The 25,330-nt window shown below is 55.9% G+C and overlaps 1 protein-coding gene across 3 annotated transcripts in view; it reads right to left on the bottom strand.

The window, feature by feature from the left end:
* Positions 1 to 658: 658 nt before the first annotated feature.
* The window catches only part of PI4KB (phosphatidylinositol 4-kinase beta), a 28,165-nt gene continuing 3,493 nt past the window's right edge, over positions 659 to 25,330 (bottom strand). For 2 of the 3 annotated variants that reach the window (XM_050912337.1, XM_050912338.1), the window contains exons 3-13: positions 21,018 to 21,987; positions 10,292 to 10,336; positions 5,827 to 6,054; positions 5,167 to 5,394; positions 4,857 to 4,966; positions 4,358 to 4,462; positions 3,530 to 3,653; positions 3,177 to 3,442; positions 2,890 to 3,022; positions 2,473 to 2,593; positions 659 to 1,739 (exon numbers count right to left, since the gene is read on the bottom strand). In XM_050912337.1, the coding sequence (XP_050768294.1) occupies positions 1,558 to 1,739; positions 2,473 to 2,593; positions 2,890 to 3,022; positions 3,177 to 3,442; positions 3,530 to 3,653; positions 4,358 to 4,462; positions 4,857 to 4,966; positions 5,167 to 5,394; positions 5,827 to 6,054; positions 10,292 to 10,336; positions 21,018 to 21,959 (2,484 nt within the window). In that variant the 5' untranslated portion in view covers positions 21,960 to 21,987 and the 3' untranslated portion in view covers positions 659 to 1,557. The remainder of the gene's footprint in view (positions 1,740 to 2,472; positions 2,594 to 2,889; positions 3,023 to 3,176; positions 3,443 to 3,529; positions 3,654 to 4,357; positions 4,463 to 4,856; positions 4,967 to 5,166; positions 5,395 to 5,826; positions 6,055 to 10,291; positions 10,337 to 21,017; positions 21,988 to 25,330) is intronic. The other variant, XM_050912339.1, reaches the window with a different exon arrangement.

Genomic DNA, 25,330 nt, shown 5'->3' on the forward strand with positions numbered 1-25,330 from the left:
AGTGGGGGAGAGGGGGCTGGGTGCCCCCCTCTTCCATCCCTGCCCCCCCAGGGCGGCCTTTGGGCTGCTCTGAGCCCCCCCCCACCCCAAGCCAGGGCTGTGATTGCCTGTGACCACGGTTTTAGGGTGCCCTTGGCATGGGGACCCCCCACTTCAATCTCTGATTAACCCCCAGCCCGGTGGTTCCTGGCCCCTGGCAGCCAGCATTTTAAAATAGAATTTTTGGTTTTTAATGCTAAATAATCAACATGACAAATAATTAGTGCTAAACAAAGAGACCGAGGACACCCAGGGGTACAGGCTGGCGCGCGGGGCGAGGGGAGGCACCGGGAGCTACAGCCGCGGCGGGGACGAGGGCTGGCGGGGCATCACCGTCTGACCGGCAGGACCGGCTGAGACCGGGGGGGACACGGGGGTGCAGGGGCAAAGGAAAGGGGCTGGCACTGGGGGGGTGCAGGGGCCCCCCCTGGAGCCCGGGTGCCTGTGGGGGTTAAAACTTTTGGGGTGCCATTTCTCCCTTCCCCTGGGGCCGGCAGTGCCGGGCTTGGGGGACCCCGGGAAGGCACCAGGCTCCTTCCCGCCCTCCGGTCCCATCCCCAGAGCGTCTCCTGGTCAAACCCACCCCAGGGCTCCACCAGAGGGGAAATCCCCCCCCCCCGCCAGCCCAGCGCAGCCCCCGGCCCCCGCCTGACACTCAAGGCAAGGAAAAGCAGCCAGAAATTATTGCCAAGGGGGCGGGGGGAGGAGGAAGCGTCACAGTCCCAAATTCCTGGAACAGAGTCAAAAGAAAAGGCGCCCGAAAGGAGCAGGAGGCAGCGCCGACCCCCACCAGCCTCGAGGAAACCCAACCTTGACGTACCGGCCGTGGGTGCTGCGGGACGGTGCTGGAGTGGTGACCTGCGCCGGGTGGGACGAGGGGAAGTTCAGCTTTCGTTAAAAGGTGGCAGCGGGGAGGGGGAAAAGGGGGTGCGAGAAACAAAGAGGGGGCCGAGGGTGGGAGCCGAGTAGTGCTGAGGCCGCGGCGGGGAACATGCAGGGAAGGGGCCGTCAGGGTTCACCTCCGCTGCCTTCAAGTGGTACCAGCAGAAGGCTCAAGTCGCGGCAGACGCCGAAGGGTGGGGGCCGGGCCCGTCCCCCCCAGGTCCTAAACGTTTCATGAGATTGTGGGAGAGTTCACAGGACACCAACGGGTGTAATACTGACGGGAGGAAGAGGCGGCAGTGTGGGGCGAGCGCTACCCCTACGTCCCAAGGCCCTTTGCTGGCTTTCACCCGGCTGCCGCCGGACCCCGCACTCGCATGACGGCAACGGTTACCCCGTGATCCGTTTCGCTTTGATTTTTCACGAGTGGGTTTTTTTCCTGCTTCAACTGCTTGGTTTTTTTCCTTGTTTCATTTTGTTGAGGAGTCTTGGCAAAAGCAGCCCCGGGAAGATGCTGAGACTCGGCCTCCTTTTTACCGTCAAGGACCGAGGCCTCTTCCCCAGGGCAAAGCTCAGGCCTGGGCCCGGTGCAGCGGCGGGCACGGAGCCGTTCCGGGAGAGGGAGGCCCGCGGCCATCACATGATGCCGTTGGTGAGGTACTGGAAGCCGTCGTAGAGCTTGGTGGTGATGGAGCGCATGCTGCCATCCACCATCTGCTCGATGAGCAGCTGCAGCTGCTCCTCCGTCATGTTCATGTGGAACCGCTCCTTCAGGTTGCGGATGGTGCTCGAGCCGTGGAAACAGGGGAGCTGCGACCCTGCAGGGAGGGAGGACCAGGGTTTGGCACGGGGGGGCCGGGGCGAGCGCAGCCCCCAAGGGCTCGGGGGCCCCCATCCAGCAGCACCATTTGCTTGTCGCTGGCTCCGAGGCTGGTTTGTGGCACGGGGATTTCCCGGTAGCTGCCGGGCGGTGTCAAGCTTGGTCACAACCCGCTGCCACAGAGGACACTGCTGCCGCGGCTGCGCCAGGAGCGCTTACAGCCCGTTCCCACACTGAGGGAATGGCAACCTCCGTCCCTTGGGTGAGTTTTAGGCTGCCCTGGGGCACAATGTTGCTGGGCCATCGCCACAGGCACGCTGCTGCTCCCTTCCTGCTCCGCGGCGCAGCCCAGGCACCCCCACACCCTGCGAGAGCCGAGAGGTAACGGAGGGCCGGACCCCAGGGCCGGGAACACTCCCTCTCATCCTTGCTCAGACCAACTCCGCGCAGCGCTCACACCTCCGACACAGCCGGGCGGACGCGGGCACCCCTTGGCCTCACGGGATCCAGGGCCCCCAACCCCTCTCTCCCTGGGCCAGGAGCTCCCCGTGCAGACCCCAGACCCTAGGAGGGCTGCCCCGAGCCTCTCCTGAGACGAGACTTCTCCAGGCCCCCCCCCAAACCCCACAAGCTTGCCTCCAGTCGCCGAGGGTCACCGAGCCATTTTTGGGTGATGCTCTGTGCCGCCCGGACCCACGCGCGGCACCTCTGGGGCCTCCGGCTCCCCTTACCTTGCTGCATGATCTCCACGATCTGCACAACTTTATCCATGTGCTTCCGGGCAGCGATGAGACCCTGCAGCATCAGCATCTTGTAGTAGTTGAACATGTCCCCATCCAGCCCGCCCATCACCTGGAAGGGAGAGGCTGTGTGGGTGGAGGGCAGCGGCTGGAGAAACTCGAGGACACGAGCGTGCCCTGAGGACTGTCAACAGGAGGGGCACGATGGGAGTTTTTAGGGAATTTCACTTCTCTGAGTGAACCGGCGCTGCGCACAGAGCACCTCCAGCTTTCCGCTCCTCAGCTGGCTCCCAAGAGCAGCTCGGCTGAGGCTGCAGAGCTGGCCAAGAACCGCCACGGGTGCCGGCCCGGCCGCCAAGGGTTCCACTGTGCCACCGCCCCTCACCGTCACGTCCCCCGCTCACTTACATCCACAAATTCCGTGGTGAGTTTGAAGGCAGACGTCTCAAAGCCAAGATTCCTGGGGGAGCTGGAGAGGATGAACCCAAAATCGATGTGGATGATGTGTCCATCCGCATCCAGCAAGATGTTGCCGTTGTGCCTGTGCGGGAGAGGGAAAACTTTCCATTAAACTTTGCCAGCGCATGCACGGCCCCGGGAGCAGCAGCGCTCTCTGCTCCCAAGATTTCCCTGCTGTACCCGGGGACAAAATGACGAATCCCAGTAGAAGACACAGCTACGGCGCGGGGACTCACCTGTCCTTGACCTGCAGTAGGTAGCACACCAGGCAGTAACCGGCACAGCTCTGCACGAAATTCCTCTGGGCCGTCAGGAAGGATTCGGTATTGTAATTGCCATGTTCTTGCAGGAAATAATCCAGCAGCGAAAGCAGGGATTGCTTCTTGATTTGGTGGATGGACACAGCATTCACGACTGGCTCAATCATGCCGCTGTCGGCGGAGATGACGAGGATTTTGTATGGCTTGATCCAGAGCGGAACGCGCTCCTGTTCCCAGATGGACTGTGGGAGAGAGCGAGAAAACCCCTCAGGATCCCGGGCGGCCCCAGGCAGCCGCGGCCCCCGCGGGCAGCCCCTCTCCCGCCTCACCTGCAGCTGCTTGAGGACCTGGAAGGCGAGCAGCTCCTGCCGGAGGTCGTCCCCGCACTTGACAATGACGGAGAGGAGGCGCCAGGAGGGCAGGTGGCCGTAGGGGGACCCTTCCCGGATCCTCCTGCGGGGAATGGGCGAGGTTGAGAGCGTGGGGAAAGGGAGGGCGGGCAGCGAGCCAGCCCGGAGGTCTCCCGTCAGGGGCGGGGGGGCAAGGAAAGCCTCTGGAACTGCAGCAGCTCTGCTCAGTTGGGACTGCAGCAGAACGAGCTCTGGGGCCCGGGACTGCAAGAACTGCACACGGAGCCCTCGCCGAACTATGGTGCAAATCTTACCTGAGCCACAAGCCGTCTCCGAGAACAGCAGAAGGGAATTAACTCTCCCCGAATCCCCCAGCCCCTCCATCAGAACAATGTGGACGAGACTACCCCCAAATTTATAGAGCCCAGAGGGCTCTCCCTCTTGCTCAAGGAGAAATTTGGGGGTTGGACATACAACTCTGCGAGCAGGAACACAAATGAGTTTATTTTGGGACAGGCCAAACTCTTCTGATGTAAAGGATGCCTATAAATATCTGGTAAAGCCCCTCAAAGCCTAACCCAGGAGCAGCAAATCTGCCGTGGATTTTCTTCCTCCTCCGGCACACCCACTGCTCGCTGCCCTCCGCCTCCCCGTGTCCCGAGTCAACACACCCAGCCCGGGGACGAGCAGGGCCTAAAGTCAAGGCCACGGTTCTTTACTGGGCAAATCAGAGAGCAATTTCCTTGGATTTCCGGGACACACAAAGTCCTCGCAGCACCGAGACCAAGCCGGCACTTCCAGCCCTACCTGACTTTCTCCTGCCAGGGCTCCTTCAGGGCGACGGCGGACGGGTCCTCAGGGTCCCTCCTGAAGGAGGTGGGGGTGTGGGCTAGCTGCTCCGACAGCCGCCGCCTGCAAGACAGAGCCGTTAAGCAGCGAAACTCGTCGTTGAGGGAGAAAGTAGCATCACCACGTGCACCCAGAGCCTCTTCCATCCAAAGCACTTTACAAAGCTCACGGGTTCACCCCAAGCCAGGGCCACATCCACCGCTTCGCCGGCAGGCAAGATGCCAGCGGCTGAGCAGAGGCTGTACCAGCCCAGAGCATCTCTCACACGCCTCTGCTCAGGGCTCTCATAAACCTCCCCTGCCCAGAGCTTGCGCAGCCCCTCCTTAACCCGTGCAGATGTTTTTTCTCTGGGAATCTAGCAGAGAAATTTTGCACACACTCCCCTTTTTTGCGTCTGAACTCGTAACCCACCCCAATAAAGGCACCGCCTGGGCTGCTCTCGCCACGCCAGCCTCACCTGATATCTCCAGCAGCGATGAACACAGGCTCCCTGCTCTCCTGGCTGGTGATGCTGTCCACAGAGAACTGGGAGATGTTGTCACAGCTGTTGGTGTGAATCTCGGGCAGCTGGGAGGGGAAAGGGGCGAGAGGTGGGATGTAGCGGCCACCGAAACGCAATTCCCGCTCATCTTGTATCCCAGGCAGGAGCTGGGATGGCACTGCTGCCTGGAAGGGCCTTCCTGTCCTGCGACGCTGCTGCGCCGGATCCTGGCAGCATCTCACAGCGCCAGCAAGGGACAAACCCCGCCTGGCAGCCCCGGCCTCACCTCCACCTGCAGCTCCACGATATCGTCCACGGACCAAGCCTCGTCGTCGTTGTCGTAGTTGGGGACGGTGGTGAAGCTGCTGGTCCTCTGCTCGTGCGTGATCCCGCACTCGGGGAGGTTCTCGGCCGAGCGGGTGCTCCGGATGCGGTTCTCGGGGATCCGAGCGGGCACATTCGCTGTGTCGAAATTGTCACATTCAAGTACTTCAACGTAGATTAAATAGGGAGCCTGGGGGAAGCAAAACCACGCGTCAGCAGGGCACGGCCGCTGCAAGTGCCAGGCAGCTCCAGGAGGCAGCACGCAGCACGATGCTCTCTGCTCTTGCAGCGTGCATGCTTTTTCTTTTTGGCATGTGGTTTTTGGGGGCAAAGCCGTGCTTTTCAGGAGATGTGGAACAGCGCCCAGGGCAGGGCTGGACCTCCCAGACACTGCTACAGCGCAGGTTTCAGAGGACGGTTACTTTCCAGAGTATTTCTCCCCTTGCACAGATCTCTCTCCCCATTGCTCCCAGCCTTGGAAGCGATAACGCAACCCTCGGGACCCAGGAGATGCCCCGAGCACATGCGCGAAGCATTTCTTTCACTCGATGCCCAAACAGGGGGCCGTGCCAAGGACAAAAATCGGCCTTTCGAGGCAAAACTGTTCTCCGGCCGCTCGTACCTTGTCCTTGGAGTTGAGGACGACTGCCTGGGTGTGGGGCACCCGCACCACGTGATGGTCGAAGCCAGCCGTCGGGAGCCAGGCGCGCGCCGGCAGCTTGTGGTTCAGCAGCGACAGCTCCGAGATGAGCCGTTGGGTCTTCTGCTCTTTGGTCGGCAAGGTGGCCAGGCGCTTCCCGATGGCGATCAGGGATTTGATGAATTCTCTCTCGGGGGCAAGTCTGACAGGCTAAAAAAGGTTTAGGGAAGGAGGGTGGGGGGGAGAGCGTTATAAAGGCAGCAGGTTGATAAGACGCCGGCAGTTTTGCAACCGGGCTCCGCAGTCTAAAAGCACTGGGACAAACTCCAGATAGAGAAAGGCTCTTCCCGTCCCACCCTCTTCCCCGCTCCCGGATGATGCTCCTGTGACTGGAGAGCCAGGCTCATCATCCGGCAGCAGAGCAGGGCAGGATCAAAGCGCTTTTTCCCTCCCGCTGTGCTGTCCAGAAATCCTCGTCCCCAAAACTCCGGAGCCGACATCCCCACCAGAACCCTCCGGATCCCCAGGGCCGCGGCGGCCCGGAGCCCGCAGCCAGCAGAGGGAGCGCGAATCGGCCTCGTCCGCGGCTCGGCGCTGGTTTTTTTGTTGTATCCTCACCCCGAAGCCTCGATCGTGGCTCAATCCGACCGTTTGGCAAAGATCAAACTGCGATTCGGGAAGCCCCTTGGACCCAGGAGCCCCCTCGCACCCCGCGGCTTAAGCCGAGCTCTCTGCTCGACTTTTTCAAGCTTTTAAATCAGAACAACAAACGATTGCAGCTGATTTTGCCATTTAAGATGCAGAATTAAACTTGCAAAGTGTTCACTGTGCAATCATGCTGGAAATGCACATGCAAAAAGCTACGGAGCGTGAGAAAAGGAAGCAAAGGAAAACATCGGAGAGCCGGGAACGGCTGCACAGCAAAATAAAGGGATGGTAAAAAGAGGAGAAGGATCAGTCTGGTGGTTCCCTTTGGGGAAAGGGCAGGTGGGAAATTGTTTGTATCTGTAGTCCACGTCAAAAATCCTTCCAAACTCGGGGGTAAGCGCTGTCCTCCCCTCCACAGTGCTCTGCTCTCCTGCCCACCTTGCTAGCGAGCGCAGCAGAGGCGTCCTCGGGACAGGAGGAAGCATTTGCACAGCATCTAAGCCAGCGACATCGCTTTCACCTACCAGGCAGAGGATAAATACTTAAAACCCTGCACCATTGACGCTCCGTCCCCCAAGGGGCCGGAAAGCGCCTGGTCCCGGCCGGACCCTGCTCTGCCTCGGCTCCTGCCACCCAGCCCACCCCGCGCCCCAGCGCTTCCTTGACCTCCGGGACCGTTTCCCTCGATCGCATTTAAGCCACTTTCTGCAACAAGCAGAACAATAATCAACAGATGCTCTGCTCCTTCCGACACCTCTGCCCGTCCTCTCCCATCGAACCCCGACAGCTGCGATGTCCCCACTCCTCTAAGGACCTCCTGCTCTCCGGGCGGTGCAGGCTTCCGTGTTTGACACGTAGTCGATGCTGTCCCCAAACAGCCCCGTGCCCCTCGCCCACTCCGAGGTCTCTGTGCATTACTTGTCTCAGCAGAACAATTTAATGAAAGAGTCGCTGGTGGGAATCTGGGATTGTGCCCAGGCGAGAATGTGCCCACGTGCAGGAGCAGACGGCGAGCAAAGTCCTCCTGGTTCAGACCCGTATCGATCTGTGTACCATCGCAAGCACAGGCCGTTTTTAAACCCCTTCTTCTCCAGGGATCCCAAAGCATCTCCTGATGCATCTTCTCCCTGTTTCGCAGCAAGCGGAGCGAAGCCATCCCAACCCCGGGAGCACCCCGCCGCCTCCGTGACCCGTTCTGCACCTCCGATGTTCATGCTCCGGTTGAAAACCTTCAGGTCTCGGCTCCTCCAGCCAGAAACACGTGGCCAGAAAATGTGTTCCCCATCCCGTCCCGCTCCAAAGGCATCCCACTGAGCTCTGCTCCGGTCTTCGGTGTTATCGGGGGACTCAGCACGGGAAGTTTTGCATCCTGTTATGGAGAAGCAGCTTTGGAAAATGGCATCAGCTGAACCGGGGCCATCCCTGGCCCGAGCCATCGCTGGAAACGCCACCTCCAGCCTGCCCGAAGAGCTGCAGAAAGCCCGTCACGGCAAAGCTGGACCACAGGGAGCTGCCTTTGCCCTGGCTCATTGGTATCACTGTCCTGAAGCCAAGGGAAGAGAGGAGGACGGGAGATGCTCTTCCCTCATTCGACCACCGAAAGGATCCCTCTGTTGCTCTGAGCCAACGTAAATATTTACTTTCTACCGTTTACTTTCTCCTACAGCAAAACATTTCACTGGCAGCACTTGGAAAAAAAAATATTCCTGCTCTTAAATTAGGCAGGGCTTTGTGTTTATGTTTTGCTAAGACACACTCCAGGAGCGTCCTTCTCCCCACGTGGGTTCAAACCGCTTCCCAGGACCAGGCAGGGACGACGACGCAGATCCGTTCCTGGCTACAGGACCGGCAGAGGAGGGAGACCCAGCTTCGGCCGACGGCTTCGGAGCGGTGCCGGAGGCGTCACGACACGGCGAAGGGGCAAGGCTGGTCCAGCTCTGCACAGCCATCACGCCTGGGTGAGGTTTAAGCACCTCAACACCCAGGGGGGTTAATTTGGGACGCTTTCCAGCCTCAGCTGCCAAAGCGTTTTCTGCTGTTCTACCTACCTTTACCCTCACCTCCCACCTCTCCTCCGCTCAAACCACCACAACTTGTCATTTCAGAGCTTTACACAGCAAAATCGCAGCTGCTCCCCATTTCTGCTGCCCACGGTCACTCACTTCACGGGAGCGAGACCCACCCGATCTACTCAGAGTTGGAAACTACTCAGCGGTGCAGAGCAGAGCTGCTACCCTTTAGCTTAGCTGCCTGCCACGAGGATTTCAGCATCAGCGCTGATAACCAATACCTGGCATGATTTATAAATGCCGTGACCGTTCAGCTCGGTGCAGGTGCCTGCAGCGGGTTTATAAATGTGGTGTAAATGCTTGCAGAGAGCCCCAGCTGCTGCGGTAACCATCTGCCACGGATAAACCAGCGGGGTCTGCAAAGCCTGGAAGAAAAGGTCTCCTGCCGCAGGGGAGAGGAACGGGCGCTCGCTACGAAGAGACGTCGCTGCCTTTGCTTGGCTGGGAGGAGCAGGAGGGGAAAAAAATAGAGCAACTTACCTCAAGTTGGGTGGCAAACTGGGACTCAGAGCCCGGCGTCCTACCTCCCACCCAACCGCCAGCACCCACGGCTGCCCAAGCATCCTGCCGTCCCTTGCACCTCTTAAACACAGTGGAGCTGGAGGAGATTTATAAAAAATGAAAGGAGGAGTCTGCATCGGGGTGGGCTTAGGGGTAAAAGCCTTGTGCCCTGCGTCTGTACGTGACCGCAGCATCAACGCTCCTGCCTGCCTCCTGCCCGCACCGCGCCACGCGTAAAAGGTGTGAAAATTTTCCCTCTGAAGGCACAGAGGGACGAGAGCTGGGTACGCGTCAAATAACTCTTTAGAAAGGGTAAGAAGGCTGGAGTTCACCATACAAACCCTGTCCCGGAGGATGGGGGCTACGCGAGGCATCGCTGCCCAGGTAAGCGGTTTTGATCATGGACTACATATTCAATGAGTGGAAGCCCACTGGGAATCCCAGACGGAGAACACACACCCACCGGCAGGAAAATGACACAGATGAGGAAGATGCTATTGATTAAAAAAAAAAAAAAAAAGGCTGATTTTGAAAGAAAAACACTCTATTAGGGAAACACTGGGTTTTGATTGAAAGACCAAAGTTTAACACACAGAAGGGGAAAAATAATGATTCGTGGAAAAAGCAAATTAAATCCCATCTGGCAGAGAACTTTCAAGTAAAATTCAAGGAAACAGCATTTCCTCTTTCATCTGCGGACGCCGCCACGCAAAGGTCAGCGACTGCTCAGACCGAAATGGGCAGCATCAGCCAAGTCCCTCCCCTGCCTCCGCCGTTTGCTGGCGGGACGAGGGTTTCTCTCTCCCTCGCTGCCTTTTTTTTGGGGGGGGGGGGGGGGGGAATGAGCACCCAGGGCACCCCCCAGCCCCTCGGGGTTTTCTGCTTTATTTTAGCCAAACCGGTGCAAGCGAATTTGCCCAAAGCTCCCTTTCTGCCGGCATTTCGCTGAACAAGCAGGAAACATTCGGATGAAGCCGGCACCGCCACGACCCCGGCTGCTGCGGCACGAGAGGCGGCCAGCACGGTGCCGGCGGCGGTGGGGAGGGATGCTGGCTTTGCCCTCGCCGGGGGCTCAAGCGGTGCAGACATTGGGGGGGACGGCTGGGGACCAGAGCTGCTTGCGGTGCATCGCCGGGTGCCAGGGTTTAGTATTTTCGTGGCAGAGAGGAAATGCTGCTGTCGCGGGGAAGGCAGGCAGCCCGGGCGCAGGAACGAAACGGGCCACTTACGGGAGAGAATGACTTATCGAGACTTTCCGTACTCGAGGAGAGCTCCTGGGAAACGGAGGAAAGGGGGTTTGTTGGCGGTTTTGGGTGGTGGTGTTTGTTTAAAAGGAGAGAGAGGAAGGAGGGAGAGGGGGAGAAAAAGCAATAGTTTAGCTCCAGGTTCATAACGATCACTTTTCATTTAATTTATTTTTTTCCCCCACCCCATCGTAATTTTGCTGCCTTTTACTCTTGGATAGGAAGCGGCACCTAAACCAGCACACGATGCTTCCAGAGTAACGTGACAACAATTTCACGGATCTAAACCGGAGCCTCCTCTGGCCGAGGCCACTCGTGGTGGTACCAAACACGGAGCAGGGCTCACGGCTCATCGGCAGATCCAAGCGCTAAATGCCCATAAAACCCCCACAGTTTTTCCCCATTTACATCCTTTAAAATATTCTTCTACCCCAGAATTGTAACTAAGGCTTCAGCTCTGACTTTCTTGGCTTAAATCAGCTGCAGAGACGGGAGCTGCTAGGGCAGGCAGGGATGCTCGTGCTGCTATCTGCCCCGAGACCAGCCTCTCTCCATCAACAAAAACACTTTATTTTTCTCCCCTGGACTCTAATTTAGCCTCTAATTTCAGCAGATAAAATTAATCCCATGGAAACTGTCCTAAAAATTAAAAAACCTGACAATTAAACTATTTGCAAGTTGGTGAGACAGTTTTCATCAGCGGAGGGGTTATTTTATGAAGCGGCATCCCTGCGCAGCCAAGCAAACCTTGCGTACCACGAGCACAAGCCATCGGCCACGTTTCCCTGCAGCCACCGAAAGCTACCCTGTGCATCCACCCTAACAGCGATTTCCATCTCTATCCCAACCGTCCCACAATTTCAGCAGCGCTGCACTTAGAGCCCATAAATCCTTTATTTTCAGGCCAAAAAGAGACAAAAATGGAGCTTCACGCCCTTGAGACCGGCGTGTAATTGCTTTTAAAATTCGCTTCCCAAAAAGAAACAAACAGGTCTGGGTTTAGTATGTTAATTACAGAGATACGCCAATTCCACCAGGCTTAGTCTCACCACGAGAAATAACAGCGTTTAAATGAATCGCTTCCGCGTGACCACATAAAAACCCTAACAGCGCTGAGACCCCGCAAGGCTCACCAAGGAAAAAAACATCTGGAGCCCGGAGGCTGCTACAGGCTGACGTTGCTGCCTTCCTTCCCAGGCACCAGACTCAGCCCTGGATCTTAAATCAAGATACCAACACATCTACCGGACGCGCCTTGCCCAATTCAACTCCCGTGAAAATAAACACAATTTTAGAAGCTCATCTTCTCATAGCATCCATACATCTTCTGCCATACAGCAAACCTCATGGATGATTTGGGCTGCTCCTCCTCCATCTCTGGCAGCCACGACCCCGGCGCCTGCTGAGCTGAGCCGGGGCTGGACCCCGTCCCCGGTACATTTTCAAGCAGAGCCTATTCCACTAAAGCAGTGCCAGTTTGCAGTGATTGAGGGTAGAGTTTTCAAATTCCTCTCGGATTTAGCACCCAAGCTCCTAATTTTCATTTGGAAGTCTTAAATCAAGGTCACACACAACCTGTCCGGCACAGGAGCGCGCCCTCTCCTTTGCCATGCACAGCCTCTGCTCCCCAACGGCCTCACAAGTGGCACCGGTGAGGCCATTAGGTCTTCGATCCTGCTGGAAACTTTTAAAAATTGATTTACCAACTTCATCAAAAAAATGATGGCTCTGAAAATTGCAGCTGTAACAGGAGCTGGAGACAACCCCCCGTGCCGGCATCATGCAGCTCAGCAAAACCTGCTGTTAAACCAAAGGCCTTCGGTGAATTTGAGAGGTGTCAGTGCATTAACACATCTAAACGAAGGGTCTACCTTCAAACAAGGAGGCAATTAGCCAGCTTGCAAAGCGTACCGAAAAATACCTGCGACACTGGAGCAGAAAGAGCCGTGCTCGGGGCAGCACCTGCAACAGCCTCCCCGTGGAGATGGGAACGCCAGCGTGAACCATCACGGAGTAAGAAAGCCGGGGCTCCCGCTGCCGTATCCAAACTCTCCAGGCAAACCCACAGCTCGACCTGTTAAAGCTTTGCTGAGCCAGGCAGCTTCCACCTTGCACGAGCCCAAAACCCACCGAAGGTGCCTGTATCAACATGGACTCTGATCTCCAGACGTTACCCGCGCCGGGATTCCGCCGATTTCTCCCGGCTGTGGTGTGACGCACAGCTGCCAAAGCCAGGGGCGTGTTGCACGGTACCGGGAAGCCGGCACGCTGCCGCCCCGTCAGCCTCGCGCTGATGCAACACGGGTTTGCACCATCACACAGAAAATGAGTCAGAGCCGGCTCGGGGGGGCAAGGCGAGTTCCTCCACAGTTCCGCTCTGGGTCTGTCATTAAGCCGCTCCCCAGAAGGAGCGCAGCCGAGACCTCAGCTTTTTAACCTCCTCTCCGGCAAGGCTTTGGTATCTGCTGCAGCTCAAATCACCTGCTCACCACGCCGGGCGTGAGCGACAAAACCTGCTCGCAGCACGAGGCCTGGATCCAGAGAACAGGAATAACGAACTCGGAGGGGGAATTAAGTGCGTCTTATTTTTTTTGCTTAGTGTCTAACCCTCTGGCATAATCTCAGCAGCTCCAGACATGTTGGGAGCCGGCTCCTCCCCACATGCCTGCACTTCCAGCAACGTCATTTCACGGGCAGCTTCGCTCCCCGACGCCGAAGGACGAGGAGCTGCAGGGGCAGGAAAAACTGGGGCAGAGCTTGGCCTACACCCCCTGCTTCCCCCAGAGGACAAGGCTGCGGAAGGACCCGCTGCAGCCCCCCAAGGGCTCGGTCATTCCCTATTCCCCCACGTTCAGCGCAGCGCAGCTCTGCCCCGGGACACAGCGGGGCAGCTGGACCCGCTGGCCACCCAAGGAAAGACATTTTTGGGGTCTCTGTTCAATATCTGATGATTTCCCCAGCGAGGTCAAGTAGTTTTACAGCAGCCAGCTAGCAAACTGTAATAAAAAAGTGCAACAGGGAACACAGCTCGTTGTGCGAGCAGACCTAGCGAAGTTTGGGTTCCTCCAGATGCATCCTACATCCCCCAAACCTTCCTCGCCCTGCAACAGCTCCAGCCACCCCAAAGCTTCCTGCGACACCTCGACACCTCGCACGTCCCCTCGCCGGGGACCCGGGGGGCTGCTTCGGCACGGAGCATGCTGGCCCGTGTCAGCAAGGGGCACAAACCTCCGGCAAAGCAGCCGATTCGGTAAAATGTAAGAAACTCAGCACATTTCTGGCTTCTCCTCTCTGCGGCATTTGGTCAATGCTTCAAAAAGTTGCTGCCGGAGGAGACGAGGATCGCACGAGACTCATTTCCCCGGGAAACCGGGCTGGAAGGAGCGGGAAAATGAACCACATTCAAAGGGTGCCAGCAGCACGACTCCTCTCCCTTGCAAACTCGACATATGGATGAGCCATTTGCCAAGCGCGGGCAAGTTTCCAGATCTGTCACTCCGGAAACAAGAAGCGTTGAACATTTAATACCCTGGTCTCAGCTGAAATGTAGGTGCAAAGCGGTGTTTATGGTCAGTTGTGGCCGGCGCCGGCGCTCTCCCCTTTACCCATCGCTCTGCCCTGCGCTCAGGACAAGGCTCATCCACAGCCACCATCTCTGCAGGGTTTACTTTGGGGTTTTAAGGCTCGAATTCTTGGTCTTTCTTAAGATGTAGGAACATTCAGCACAAGTTTCTACCCGGTAAACACATACCGTCATACCGATAAAAATAACTTCATCTCTCTTTGTAAAGTGCTCGACAGTGAGCTTGGCACGCCTTGGCCCTGACATCGTTTTCGCTTCCACAAATCCTTTGCAGAAGGACTTTCCTACCTGTTATAAAACTAAAACAAGTATTATGGATGGCAGTGTTTTATATCTTAAAAAATAATTTAAAATCAAGACAGCTCTTGAGAGGCAAACGCCTCACCAACACTGCTTGTGTTAAGGGGAAATACAGAAGTTTTAGCTAAAACATTAAACCAGGATGCCTGGAGGAGTCAGGCTTTGCAGCTTGACTGCTGTCACCGTGGCCAAGTGGAAACCTGGCAGGCAGAGGGATGCCCTACCAAATCCAAAGGAACGATGCAGAAAAGATGCAAACCCTCCCAACTCGGACCCGTCCGTGGGACCGCGGCGCACCCGGCAGCGCCGGCCTCGCAGCGATTTGCCACCACAGCATCAAAAGCAATTCTCCGGTAGCCACGCTGCTGTTATCACGGCGGGGAAACAAGCTCTACCAGAAAAAGCACCTTTGCCAGCGTTGCTGAAGGTGCAATTCCAGAGGTAAAAGGCCAATGCTCCTCCACACCCCGACAGGCAACGGCAGGGCAGGGACGTGGGCTAAAAAGTGAAAGACCAGGGTCAGACGTGTTGGGCAACCTCAAATAAAAAGCGGCTTTCAAATCCAGAAGTCGCCTCCAAGCACACACGCTCCGATAAGCGAACCCGTGCAGAAACGCAGACGTAAACAGATTTGCATATAAACCCTCGCTGCCGTTTCTCAAGAGAACGCTGATGCTGCTGTTAAAAAAAATAAAACCCCACGCCGTGGGCAGCGCTCGCGTCGCATGAAAGCTTTGCTCTTCCTCCACCACCCACCCACGCGCAATGGCCCCAAGTTAACAGCGAGGCGCTGGCATTTAAGAAGCTGCCGTTGCCAGCGCTCCCTTCCCAGCAGCCAGCCTAGATTCTTAACTGATTATTCAATTAGCAGTTTTCTAATTAAAATCTTTTTACTTGACTAGTGGAACCAGTTCAGCCAAACATTTCTGTTCGCACGGAGACACAAGTCTGCCTAGCTCTCCCCACCATCAGCCCGGCTCTGAGCAGGCGCTGGGTTCAGGCTCGCAGCTCAAGCAAGCCATCCCCATTTAGAAACAGCTGGTTTCAATCCAGTTGGTCAAAATAATAATAAAAAAAGCTGGTTTTCCCCTCCTGCTCTGCATATTTTGAACCTTGATCTTAGCTCCTGAAGGGATCCGAGAGATGAACCACTCCTCTCCAGGCAGTCAGTGTGATTTATTCTTCCGACCTCCCAGGCTTTGGGAGTTAAAACACTGGTGGGAGGCAGTGGGGCACGGAGAGCATCCTCGCTCTTTCATCCAGGTGCAAGGTCTCAGCTACAAAGTTTGACGCATCTGCCCTAATATTAAAATTTCTTGCCATCACAGTCCCGGATTTCTCAGCACCATCAGCGCTGCACCCTGCCACGCTGGCAGGGACACCGGGGTCACATCGTGGAGCACGGCTTGCAGGGCAGATAAAGGGCTGAGTATCGGTGACTGGTGCAAAGCCCAGCCTGCCAGACAGGAAAACCGGGGAGTGAAATAGCTCACAACCAGCCTCAGCTTTAACTCAGAGCCGTTGGGTTTCATCTTTGAAAAGTGTTTTCCAAAAGCAACAGCCCTATGAGAAACGCGAAGAGGTGCAGCAGAGCAGCAGCGCATCCCGGGCACGTCCATCCCTGAAAATGCCAATGCAGCCAAGCCCCGGCTCGGCTGGGGGAGCGCAGACCCCGGGGGTCCTCGTCCATCCCTAGAGAGGTGGGAGAGGGGAGAGACGAGAGAGGGGAACCGGGGAGCGGTTAAGGTGCTGCTGCCGCTGCGCAGCGCCTGCCGAGGAGGAACCGAGGCAAAGGCATTTGCATGCTGCAAAGGCAGCACAACCTGTTTGTGCAACAAATCCCCCGGGGCGGACGCTGGTGAGGACTCGCCGCACCTTTACAGCAAATCCTGTTGGGTTTATGCGGGAGGTGTCACTAAAAACCAACCGCCCCAAAGCCAGCAAGGCTTGAGTTTTGTAGAGCTAGGTAAAAGGAAGGCAATCAGACAGCAAGACGCCTTTCTCTGCTCCAAGTTCAGCTCTCCCTCACCCCAACAGATATCTCTAGGTCAGCTCAAGATGTTTCTGGTAGCTTGGCCCAGCCATGAATGGTTTTACTGAAGTTTAAGCAGCTGCTCTGCCCTGGGTGAGGTTTTGTTTCCAGGTTGCTGCCTGCAGCCCTGCCAAAACCCCAGGGAGCCAGACACGATTCCCACCCATGGCCAGCCTCCACCCCAACGAGGCTTCACCAGCCACCCAGCCCAACGCCACCACGTTTCTGCCCAGGGCGACCGACTTAACAGCACTACGGCACAACCAAAGGCACCGGCAGGACCAGCTCGTGCCGCAGACAGCGAGGGACCCGTCTTAGAGGTTTAACGTTTAAACAGGCAAGAAAGAACTAAAGCATCCCCATTGCACAGCGCTGGGACGGCAACCTGTCCCCACGTCTGCAGCACGGGGATCCCAGCCACGGTCTGCCCGTCTTCTGGCATCCCAGCTGAAGACACCCAACCACGACATCTCCGACCGTCTCCTACAATGAAACGCTTATCAGCGCTCCCCTGGTTTCCAGCATGAGCATCAGGCTGCAGCAGGTTCCTCCCCTCCAGGCCTCAAGTCGCTCAGGTGGAAAATGCAACGCCGAGCAGCCCCAGCACATTTAATCCAGCCTTTGTCTGCACATGGATCAGGGAACGGGACACACCTGGACTCCGGCAAAACACAGCCACCACCCTGGAGACCAGGGCTGGAAGAAAGGCTGAGTCCATCCACCTCGAACCAGAGGGAGGCAAGACGACATGAGTTTTGAGCTTGCGGCTTTTCCTTTGCATGCCTTTGTATTAATTGAAAAGTAACAAATGCAAAATAAATTTATACCATTAGAATGGTACCATGGAATTATGTTACAGACGCATAAACCCGGTGAGGATTAAAAACCCACAGCACAAACAGCACTTGAAATAAAACCTCTCCTGCCCGTTATTACGGTGGTTATGCAGCATGAAGTGACAACTGGAACATAAAGACCTCAGCGGGAAGAATTATTCTCTAGAAACAAAGTGCTACAGCTGCAGGCGACCGCCGGGGAAAGGACAGATTCATCCCAGGGGCCACTACTGACTTTGCTAAGAGCCGTCCCCCACCACGCTCTAAAACCAATGCAGACTTTTTTTTTCTTAAGTAGCATTAATACCTGCTTTGGGTCTGACTCAGCTAATCCGGGAACGGCAGGTATCGGAGGCCCTCGCAGAGGACCAGCAGCAAAAGACAGAGGCACCTTTAAGAGCCTAGAAACAAGGAGGACTGGCACCGCGCTTCAAGGAAGATGTGGAGCAACGGGCAAAGGTCCAGAGGAGAAATAAAAACCCAGAGATCTCGAATAGGTGACCTACGGGAAATGTAGAAGAGGCCAAAATTGTTCAGTGGAGAAAAGACTGACGGGAAAATAACCCAGCCAGACCAGAGGGATGCTGCAGGGAGGGGAACATGGTGCCACCACCTCCTCGGTAGAGCTAAAAAGCATCTTTGGGCTCCAGCAATGAAGGGGAGATGAAGCCCGGATGTGGGAAACCATCACCGGGAAAAAGCCCGGACGTAAGCCCTGCAGCAGGCTGCAGAGCCTCCGGCACGAGCAGAGTTTGCAGCACGCTTCCACAAGAGTCTTCCAGGGACGGGTGCGACGTACCTGCCTTCTCTGTACCTCTCCTTTCCCTGCACCTCTTGTCTCCAGCCCTGTCCTCTACGGCTTGTGCTTCAGATCCACGCCCGCCTGCAAAGGCACCAGCCCAACGCTTCAGCTTTTCTTCCCTACAGCTCTTCCAGACAGAGTTTATTCCATTTCTCCTACTCTTCAGCAGCCTCCGGTCACGGATCAGAAACGGCCAACTTCTCCGCAAAGCCTCTTCTCCATCCTCCACTCCTCTCCTCCTCCGGGACCGACCCCTGGGCCCCACTCATTTGACTCCACCTGCAGCAGACAACGAACTAGCCAGGTTCATACACCAGCTCCACGTTCGCAGCGCAGAGGAACGCTGCGTTAGCAATACAGGACAGCTGCAGAAGCGTCATGTTTTACCCTCGGCTGGGTTGTAGCTGGCTTTTTTTTTAAAAGACTGGAAAGAGAGACGCACAGCCGAACACTGGATGAGTTTGCAGGCTGAGGCCAACGTGAGACCAGACGCTGCAGGCAGTGCTCGATAAGGAGATTCAGGCATTGCAGCCTTCCTTAATCCGGACAAACGACTTCTTGCTTTTACATTCGAGTTTTGCAATTTTTTGCAAAGGGAGAAACAGCAGTTTCTCAGGAGGTGCAGCAGAAGCGGGTTCCCGACCCACAGCTCGGTGGCACAGACACTGGCAGCAGAGACACAACAGCATAAAGGGAATAAAGTAACTCCCAGATGAGCACACGTGAGATTTTATTGCTGTAAAATCTCTAGTTTGAGAAAGTCTGGGGAACAAGCTAAGGGCTGGTCCCAGCACAACATAATTCAGACATCTGCGGGTTTCCTGGACCGAGCAACTTGTAGATTAAAAGTATTTTAAAGTAGATTAAAGTAGTGAATTCCAGAATTTGCTGGAATTTACGCTGGACCTTCCCGGCCCCCCACCTCCTGGCCAGCTCCAGGGAAGCTGCTTTTTGCAGGGGACTGCTGGTTTCAAACAGGAGGCAATAACATTCAGCACTTAAAATAATACAGGTCCAGGAAGCTGGTGGGGGATATTCAGGGGCCAGGAAAGTTCTTACGGTGCCTCGAGTATCCCTATTGCTGTGCACCGTCTAAACAGCTTGCCCAGCCTCTGGATCAAAACACGTTTCAAACGTTGCCAAGAGAAACTCTTTGCAGCGCTGCTTTCATCCATCATTTATGTAAAGCTTCGGTTTCCATTATTCAAGCAGCTGCAGCCAGCGTGAGCAGAGAGACCTCGGCACGTCCTGCTCTCCATCAGCCGGTTGTTTTCCACCGAGCAGCCGATGGGCAGAGACATGAAAGATTCATTTACCCATCGGCAAATGCGGCAACCTCGGCTCGCAGCTGGGTTGTCGCCCAAGAACCGTGGGGAGCAGGACAGGGTGGTTTTAACTTGAAACCAGCCTGGACCACTGCCGCTTCACACCTCCGAAACCTCCTTCAAATCCTTATCCAAAGGAGCCTTCCCCAAGTCCGGCAGACAGGCAGGAGACCGCGCAGCCCCTTCCAATGATTTACAAGCCAGCGCGGAGCTGAGGGAAAGCGGGAATCTCAGGCAAGGCAGGAGAGCCAAGAAATACTCCACCATTACGAAAACAGTCACGAGATCTCGAATGTCTAGACGGAGCCGCGGGGAAGTCGGCTTTCAAGGTCTCATCCACACGAGGCACAGGGATGACCCAGAAAAGGAGCTGCGTGGAGTCTGGCTGATCTGCCCGGGTGCCGGGTGAACGGCTGCCGAAGCCCCGCCGGGACCGAACCTTTGGTACTGTGGTTTTACGAGCCATTTCAAAGTCTGGCGAGCCATCCCCACTGGAGAGGTGAACCACCTCCCTCGGGGAGTATTTCAACTTCTTGAGTTCTGGAAGAGGCATTGCTTTTCTCCGATTTGGTTAGCACTGCTCATAAAATTTGCATTTAGCACCAGCTCACCTCCTCCGTCCTCCTCTCCCGCTCGGCATCCCCATCTCAGCCCTGCCTTTCTCACCACCTCAGGCTGAGGCTCATGCTAAAAACCACCAGCCCTTCAAAACAAAGCAGCAAAATAAAAAATTTCCAGCTCTTTTCCTTCCAGCCTTGCGTCCCCACTATCAAGGATGCTGCTCATCCTTTCGCTCCCTAAGCCTCTGTGTCAGCAGATGTGTGAAATGAATAATCTGCATTTTCTTTGGGAGAAATCCCGCTCAAGCAAAAACACTCACTCTCCAGTGAGCGTGCACAGAGTCTCACAGCGTGCACAGATACAGCAGCTCAGCACCAAAGCCAAAGCAACTTTGTGCTGATAACTTTTCGACACTTAAACGCTGCAAAGCCCACGGGAGCTATTTGGGTTTGGAAGACACGTAACACGCGTATGCCTGAGTTCACCTATTTAATTGCCGTTTGCTTTGGCATTAAATCGCATTAGCGCCCAACCCTGGAAACTGGAAGCGTCCCCTCCGCGCAGCCCAGCCCAGCCCAGCCCCTCCAGCAGGGAAAGCCTGGCTTGCCACTGTCTTGGAGCTGCGAAAAGACGACAGAAATCCAAAGGAGAGCCCGGCACAGGGCAGCAGCCACAGAGAAACCCCACAGCTGCAGCTCCCGGCCCTGCAGCCAGAAGGGTGCGTGCACCAGAGGCTCGCTCTGGCCAGGGCACAGGGACGGCGGAGCTGATGGGTTTATCTGCTCTTCTCCTGCTCCCAGCTCTCGCCTGCCCAGGGCCTTTTCTGTCTGCGAACAAACCTCACCGTTGCTAAATCTGAACAAGTCGGGACGAGGAGGAAATCAGATTTCCAACAGCGATCAGATGGCTGCAGGTTGCAAAACAGAGACACCGGCCGAGCTGCCCAAATCATGTGGGAATTCGGCAGTGCAGGAAGCGACTCAGCCCGCCTGACCCAGCTTCCTGCCTTACCTTGAAGCCATCTAATGCCCTCCCTTCCCCTCACACCAAGAAAACTCCCCCTCTGGAGCCCCAGCACCCTCGAGTGCGACCCACCGATGTGTGTCAGTTTGCTTAGAGACACAGGAATCAAAACTTCAATCATTGGCAGCAACTAGGACAAAAAAACTCCGCGGTAATGGAGGAGCTATGAGATGAGAACCAACCGCACGAGCACGGCCCTGGGGGCACCCCTTCCCAGGCAGGCTGAGCCTTGGAGAGCCCCGACATTACCTCTTCCTCGCTCTCGACTTTGGGATTGCTGGCTGTGCGCTTCAGATTGCTGCTCAGGCTGATGGTAACGGTGGCGTCCGACTTGGACCTCTGGTGAGTCCTTTTGGAAGGAGACAGCCCCATATCGGGCGCTGGGCTCAGCGACGGCAGCTCCCTCTTCTTGTAAGCTGGCTTCAACTCGTCCGAGAGGATGAGTTTCCGCAGCTTGGTCCCGCGGGAGTGTCGCTGAGTGGAGATGTGCATGTCCGAGGAGTAGGCACCCAGCAGCAGGGCACACTGCAGGGAGAAGTTGATGCTCTGCCGGCAGCGGTGCACAATGTAGGGCTTGATCGCATCTCCCACGTCCTCGTCCATGTGAATGTACATGTTCAGCAGCTGTGGCAGGTAGAAGTCCACTTCTTCGTTCCTAAAGCAGAACAACCTATTCCCAATGTAAGCCTGCACACCAGGTTCCTTTGAATTGTACAAGTATGAAATGGCCATGGAGATATCAAAGAGTTTGGATTCAAAGAGCCGGAGGAGCCAGGACTGCTTAGCAGAGTTATTCTTCTGCCGCTTCCGGGCGGTTTTCACCGTGTTGGCCATGGTCTCGTCCTCCTCCTGGATCTTAGAGGCCGTGCCAGGCGGATCGTCCAAGCACTTGATTTCACAGCCCTCCCCAATGTCTCCGTTGGCCAAATCCACCGCGGTCCGCGGGGCGCGCTCTGCCTCGCCGCCATCGGCCAGTTTTGTTAAGCTGTCGGAGGAGACGCCGTGCATCAACTTGACCTTCTCCAGGACCTCTTCGCAGGCTTTCTTTGCCACCTCGGGGTCGATGACCGCCAGCTCCCCGACACCTTCCGTGATGACGCTGAGAGACGTCCCGCCATTCCCTTGGGGCGCTGAGCCGGGCGCCTGGTCCAAGCCTGTCCCTCGGGCTGGGTCTGCAACAGAGTCTCCCATAGCAGTGGCGGGTCTGCACACTTCAAAGCTGAAAAGAAAATGAGAAAAAAAAGAGTCAGGGACGCAATCTGCAGAGGAGACCTGCTTCCAGCCTGAAGGTGGGAAAACAGGAATCCATGCTGGGGTACTCCTCGAGGGAAACCGAGAGCTGGGATGTGGTTTGGTGCAAACCTTTTCAAGAAGCCTTTGTCTAGGGAGGGAAGGTGCCCCAAGCCAACGCACGCAACGCGAGCCGGCCCAGCGCAACGCCGAGCTGGTCACGGTGGTTTTAAAGGTCTTCTCGGTGCCCCTTCCACTCAGACTTGAAAGAGAGCTGTAAGCATCTACCAGCCATTACACAAAATTTCCCTGTTACCATGACGATAAAAAAATTGAGCAAGCCAAAAAGAGAAAGAGAGGGGGAAAAAAAGATAACCAGGTTGCTTTACGCTCTGCACCCCAAAGGCGTTCTGCAACACTTGGGATTAGAGGGCCACAGGCTGGGTGGACCCAGTGGCTCTGCTTCTTGCTAGAGAAGATGAAGTTTATCCCCCGTGCTCAGCTTTTGCTCTTTTAACCTCCCCTGGGGACGGAGGGCGACGGCGGTACGCGGCGCTTTGATGGTGAAATCCCCTGCCGGTGCCGGGCGGTGGGCGAGCAGAGAGCCGGAGCAGGAACCAAGTTTGTTGCAACAAGGTCCCTGTTTTCAAAGTCCAGACACTACTGCCCAGATTACGTATCCTCACCAACGATTAGCACTTAATTACATTTTAAAAATAAGATAAATGAGGGATTGAACAGACTTCCTGGTTTCCCATCTCGATAAAAAGAGCAGCGGTGCGTCTCTACGGATAACCAGCAAGAATAAAGAAGGCCAGTGCCAAGTGATATCGTCCTCTAAAAATAAAATAAGGCACTCTATTCAATCTAACATCATTACTGCGGCTCTGACCGCTTCCCTTTATTGCTCATACGCTACAACAAGACAGCTCGTGATCAGCAGAAGGGCACAATGCCTTTTACAAATGTTAAGCACTGCAAGCAGATTGCCAATTCCCTCCTGCTTTTCACGTCCAGCACGGTGGAAAAAATTACTGTCTTCGGAAAAGAAGTTCACTGAACCATTTTCTGCCTGTCTGTTCCCCCAACGACCCCCAGCCCGTTTTGCCCACAGAGGCTGCGCCAGCGGGTTCTTGCAACGAGATATTTCCCCGTTAATTTAATGACCTGGTTTTATCTGTTTATTTGTACAAGCGATTACAGCTCCCGACACGGGAGAAAGGGGCGAGGAAACCCACGGTGTTTCTTTCTAAATATTCCAAGCGAGTAAAAACGAGGTCGGTGTGTCCAAACGCGAGCGCCGCTTCCTAGAGACCGGTTTCCTCCTCTTGTTTTCAAAGCACTTAAGCTCTAACTACGAGGTGAAAAAAGCCTGACCAAAGTTCAGCGGTCTGAACCGATATGAATAGCATCTTTCACCCCGTCCGCACGGCAGCAGCACACAACGTTTTCCTCTGTGTTTGCCATTCCCTTCGGTACAAATCCCGCATGCTTCAAATATTTGTGGTCATTAGATCCTAAAGACCCTGCGAGCTGAAGGAAGTTGTTTTTCCTTCTTAGTGAGCTCAGCGTTGCCCCACGAAAGCCCAGACGATCTAATTTTTAAATTAACACCACGCCGGCAAAAAGGAGATCCTTCGGTGTAACTCCGCAAGGCAGGATTTGAAGAGGCACGGAGCGGAGCTGGGTCCAAGGAAGAGTCGCACAGAGCTCTGCTCGTGCCAGCACTTCAAACGTTCGCATCGAGACAACTGGGATGACAAACTGATGAAAAATAAAAAAATTCAGCGGTGGCGAGTCCCAAATGCGGCTCTGCAGCCACACGCCGGGTGCAGAAGCACCTGCGATCCCGGGTGGATCGGTCGCCCGCAGAAGGCTTTCCGAGCCCCGACTGGTTTATCCAATGCAGGGAAACGCTTTTGACATCCTCCTTGCTGGGCTGCAAAGGGAGGAAAAGCACGTAGGATCCCGTTAAACCTCCCTCCCCGTAAACACGGGGCGCGCAGGTGAAGCCTGGTGCAGCGCGACGGCGCGCACTGCAATTCTGGACGTTAAACCTCCTCCACGTCCGCGGGAGAGGCTGGATCCGACCTGACCTACTCACGCAAGGTATCCCGATGACTCCAAGGCGCCCGCGTCGCACGGCACAGTCACCGCGAGCAGAGCCGCTCCCAGCGCCAGCCCAAACTCCCCGACCCTTTTGGCACCTTCACCCGGCCGGCGAGGCCCGGCGCGGCCCCGTGTGCCAGCTCTGCACCAGAGAGGAGACGGCCGGCCAGAGCTCCCAACTGCTGAGTGGGTTAAACTTGGATTAAGGAACTGCGCAAGATAAATCCACCCACGGGCCTGCAGGGTTACCTCCGCACCGCAGGCACGGCTTTGAAATCTGTGCATCGCCTTTTTTTTTTTTTTTTTAAATCAGTGCATTGCTTTTTTTTTTTTTTTAATTACTGTTATTTTGCTCTTTAGCCCCCCCCAACACTTACACAGCCGCCTTCTTCGGTGACATCCCGCCAATGGGGCCGTTCGGAGCCTGCCAAGGACACGTCTCCACTCCTAGCACTCCCCAAAATCCCAGCGAGGGAATTCACTCCCCGCCTCCCGCACCTCTCCGCATTTTTCTGCGATTCACATCACCATTCGTTAAACGTATCACAACGTTCTATTTACCTCCGGAGGCTCAGCATAACTCCCCTATTCCAAATCGCTGGTCTCAACAGGGACAAAAACCCCATCAGCTGCACACAATGAAGCAATCCAGTCTGGAAAACAGGCTGAGCTGAATTCATGTGGTTCATCCTCCACCCACAGCCATAACGGGCCAAGTTTCTCTCTGGTGGAACGGCCCTGAAGTCGGTGATTAAATACGAGATAAAGGGAAGCCCCTGTTAGCGCAGAAACTACCGATAAAGCAGCCGCACGTCGGTGCAGCCATTCGAGAGCGCGGTTCCCTCAGGAAGGGACAAAAGCAGAGGGAGACCTACAGGAACAGAGCTGTGGCTTTACAGGAAAAAAAAGAAAGTCTCACTCCTGCCTGACTTGAATAAGAAATATTAGCCCTGGCAAACAACCAGGAGGACAGGATGAAGCCTCACCAAGACATCTGGTCTCTATTACACTGCATTACTTTTTGTTTTGCTCAGCACTGACGGCCTTCAACATCTTGCTGTGCCTTCGGGAAGGCCACAGGAGTTGGGACGGGGGCAGAAAACATCACAGCAGCGCTGGAGGCTGGAGGAGGACGTACTGTCAGTGCCCCTCACTTCGCTAAGGGGAGAGCCCCTGCCCTCGGAGAGCCCCTGCTCCTCGGAGAGCCCCTCCAGACCCGCTGC

Source organism: Gymnogyps californianus, chromosome 29 (assembly GCF_018139145.2).
Source record: "Gymnogyps californianus isolate 813 chromosome 29, ASM1813914v2, whole genome shotgun sequence".
Taxonomy (NCBI): Eukaryota; Metazoa; Chordata; class Aves; order Accipitriformes; family Cathartidae; genus Gymnogyps; species Gymnogyps californianus.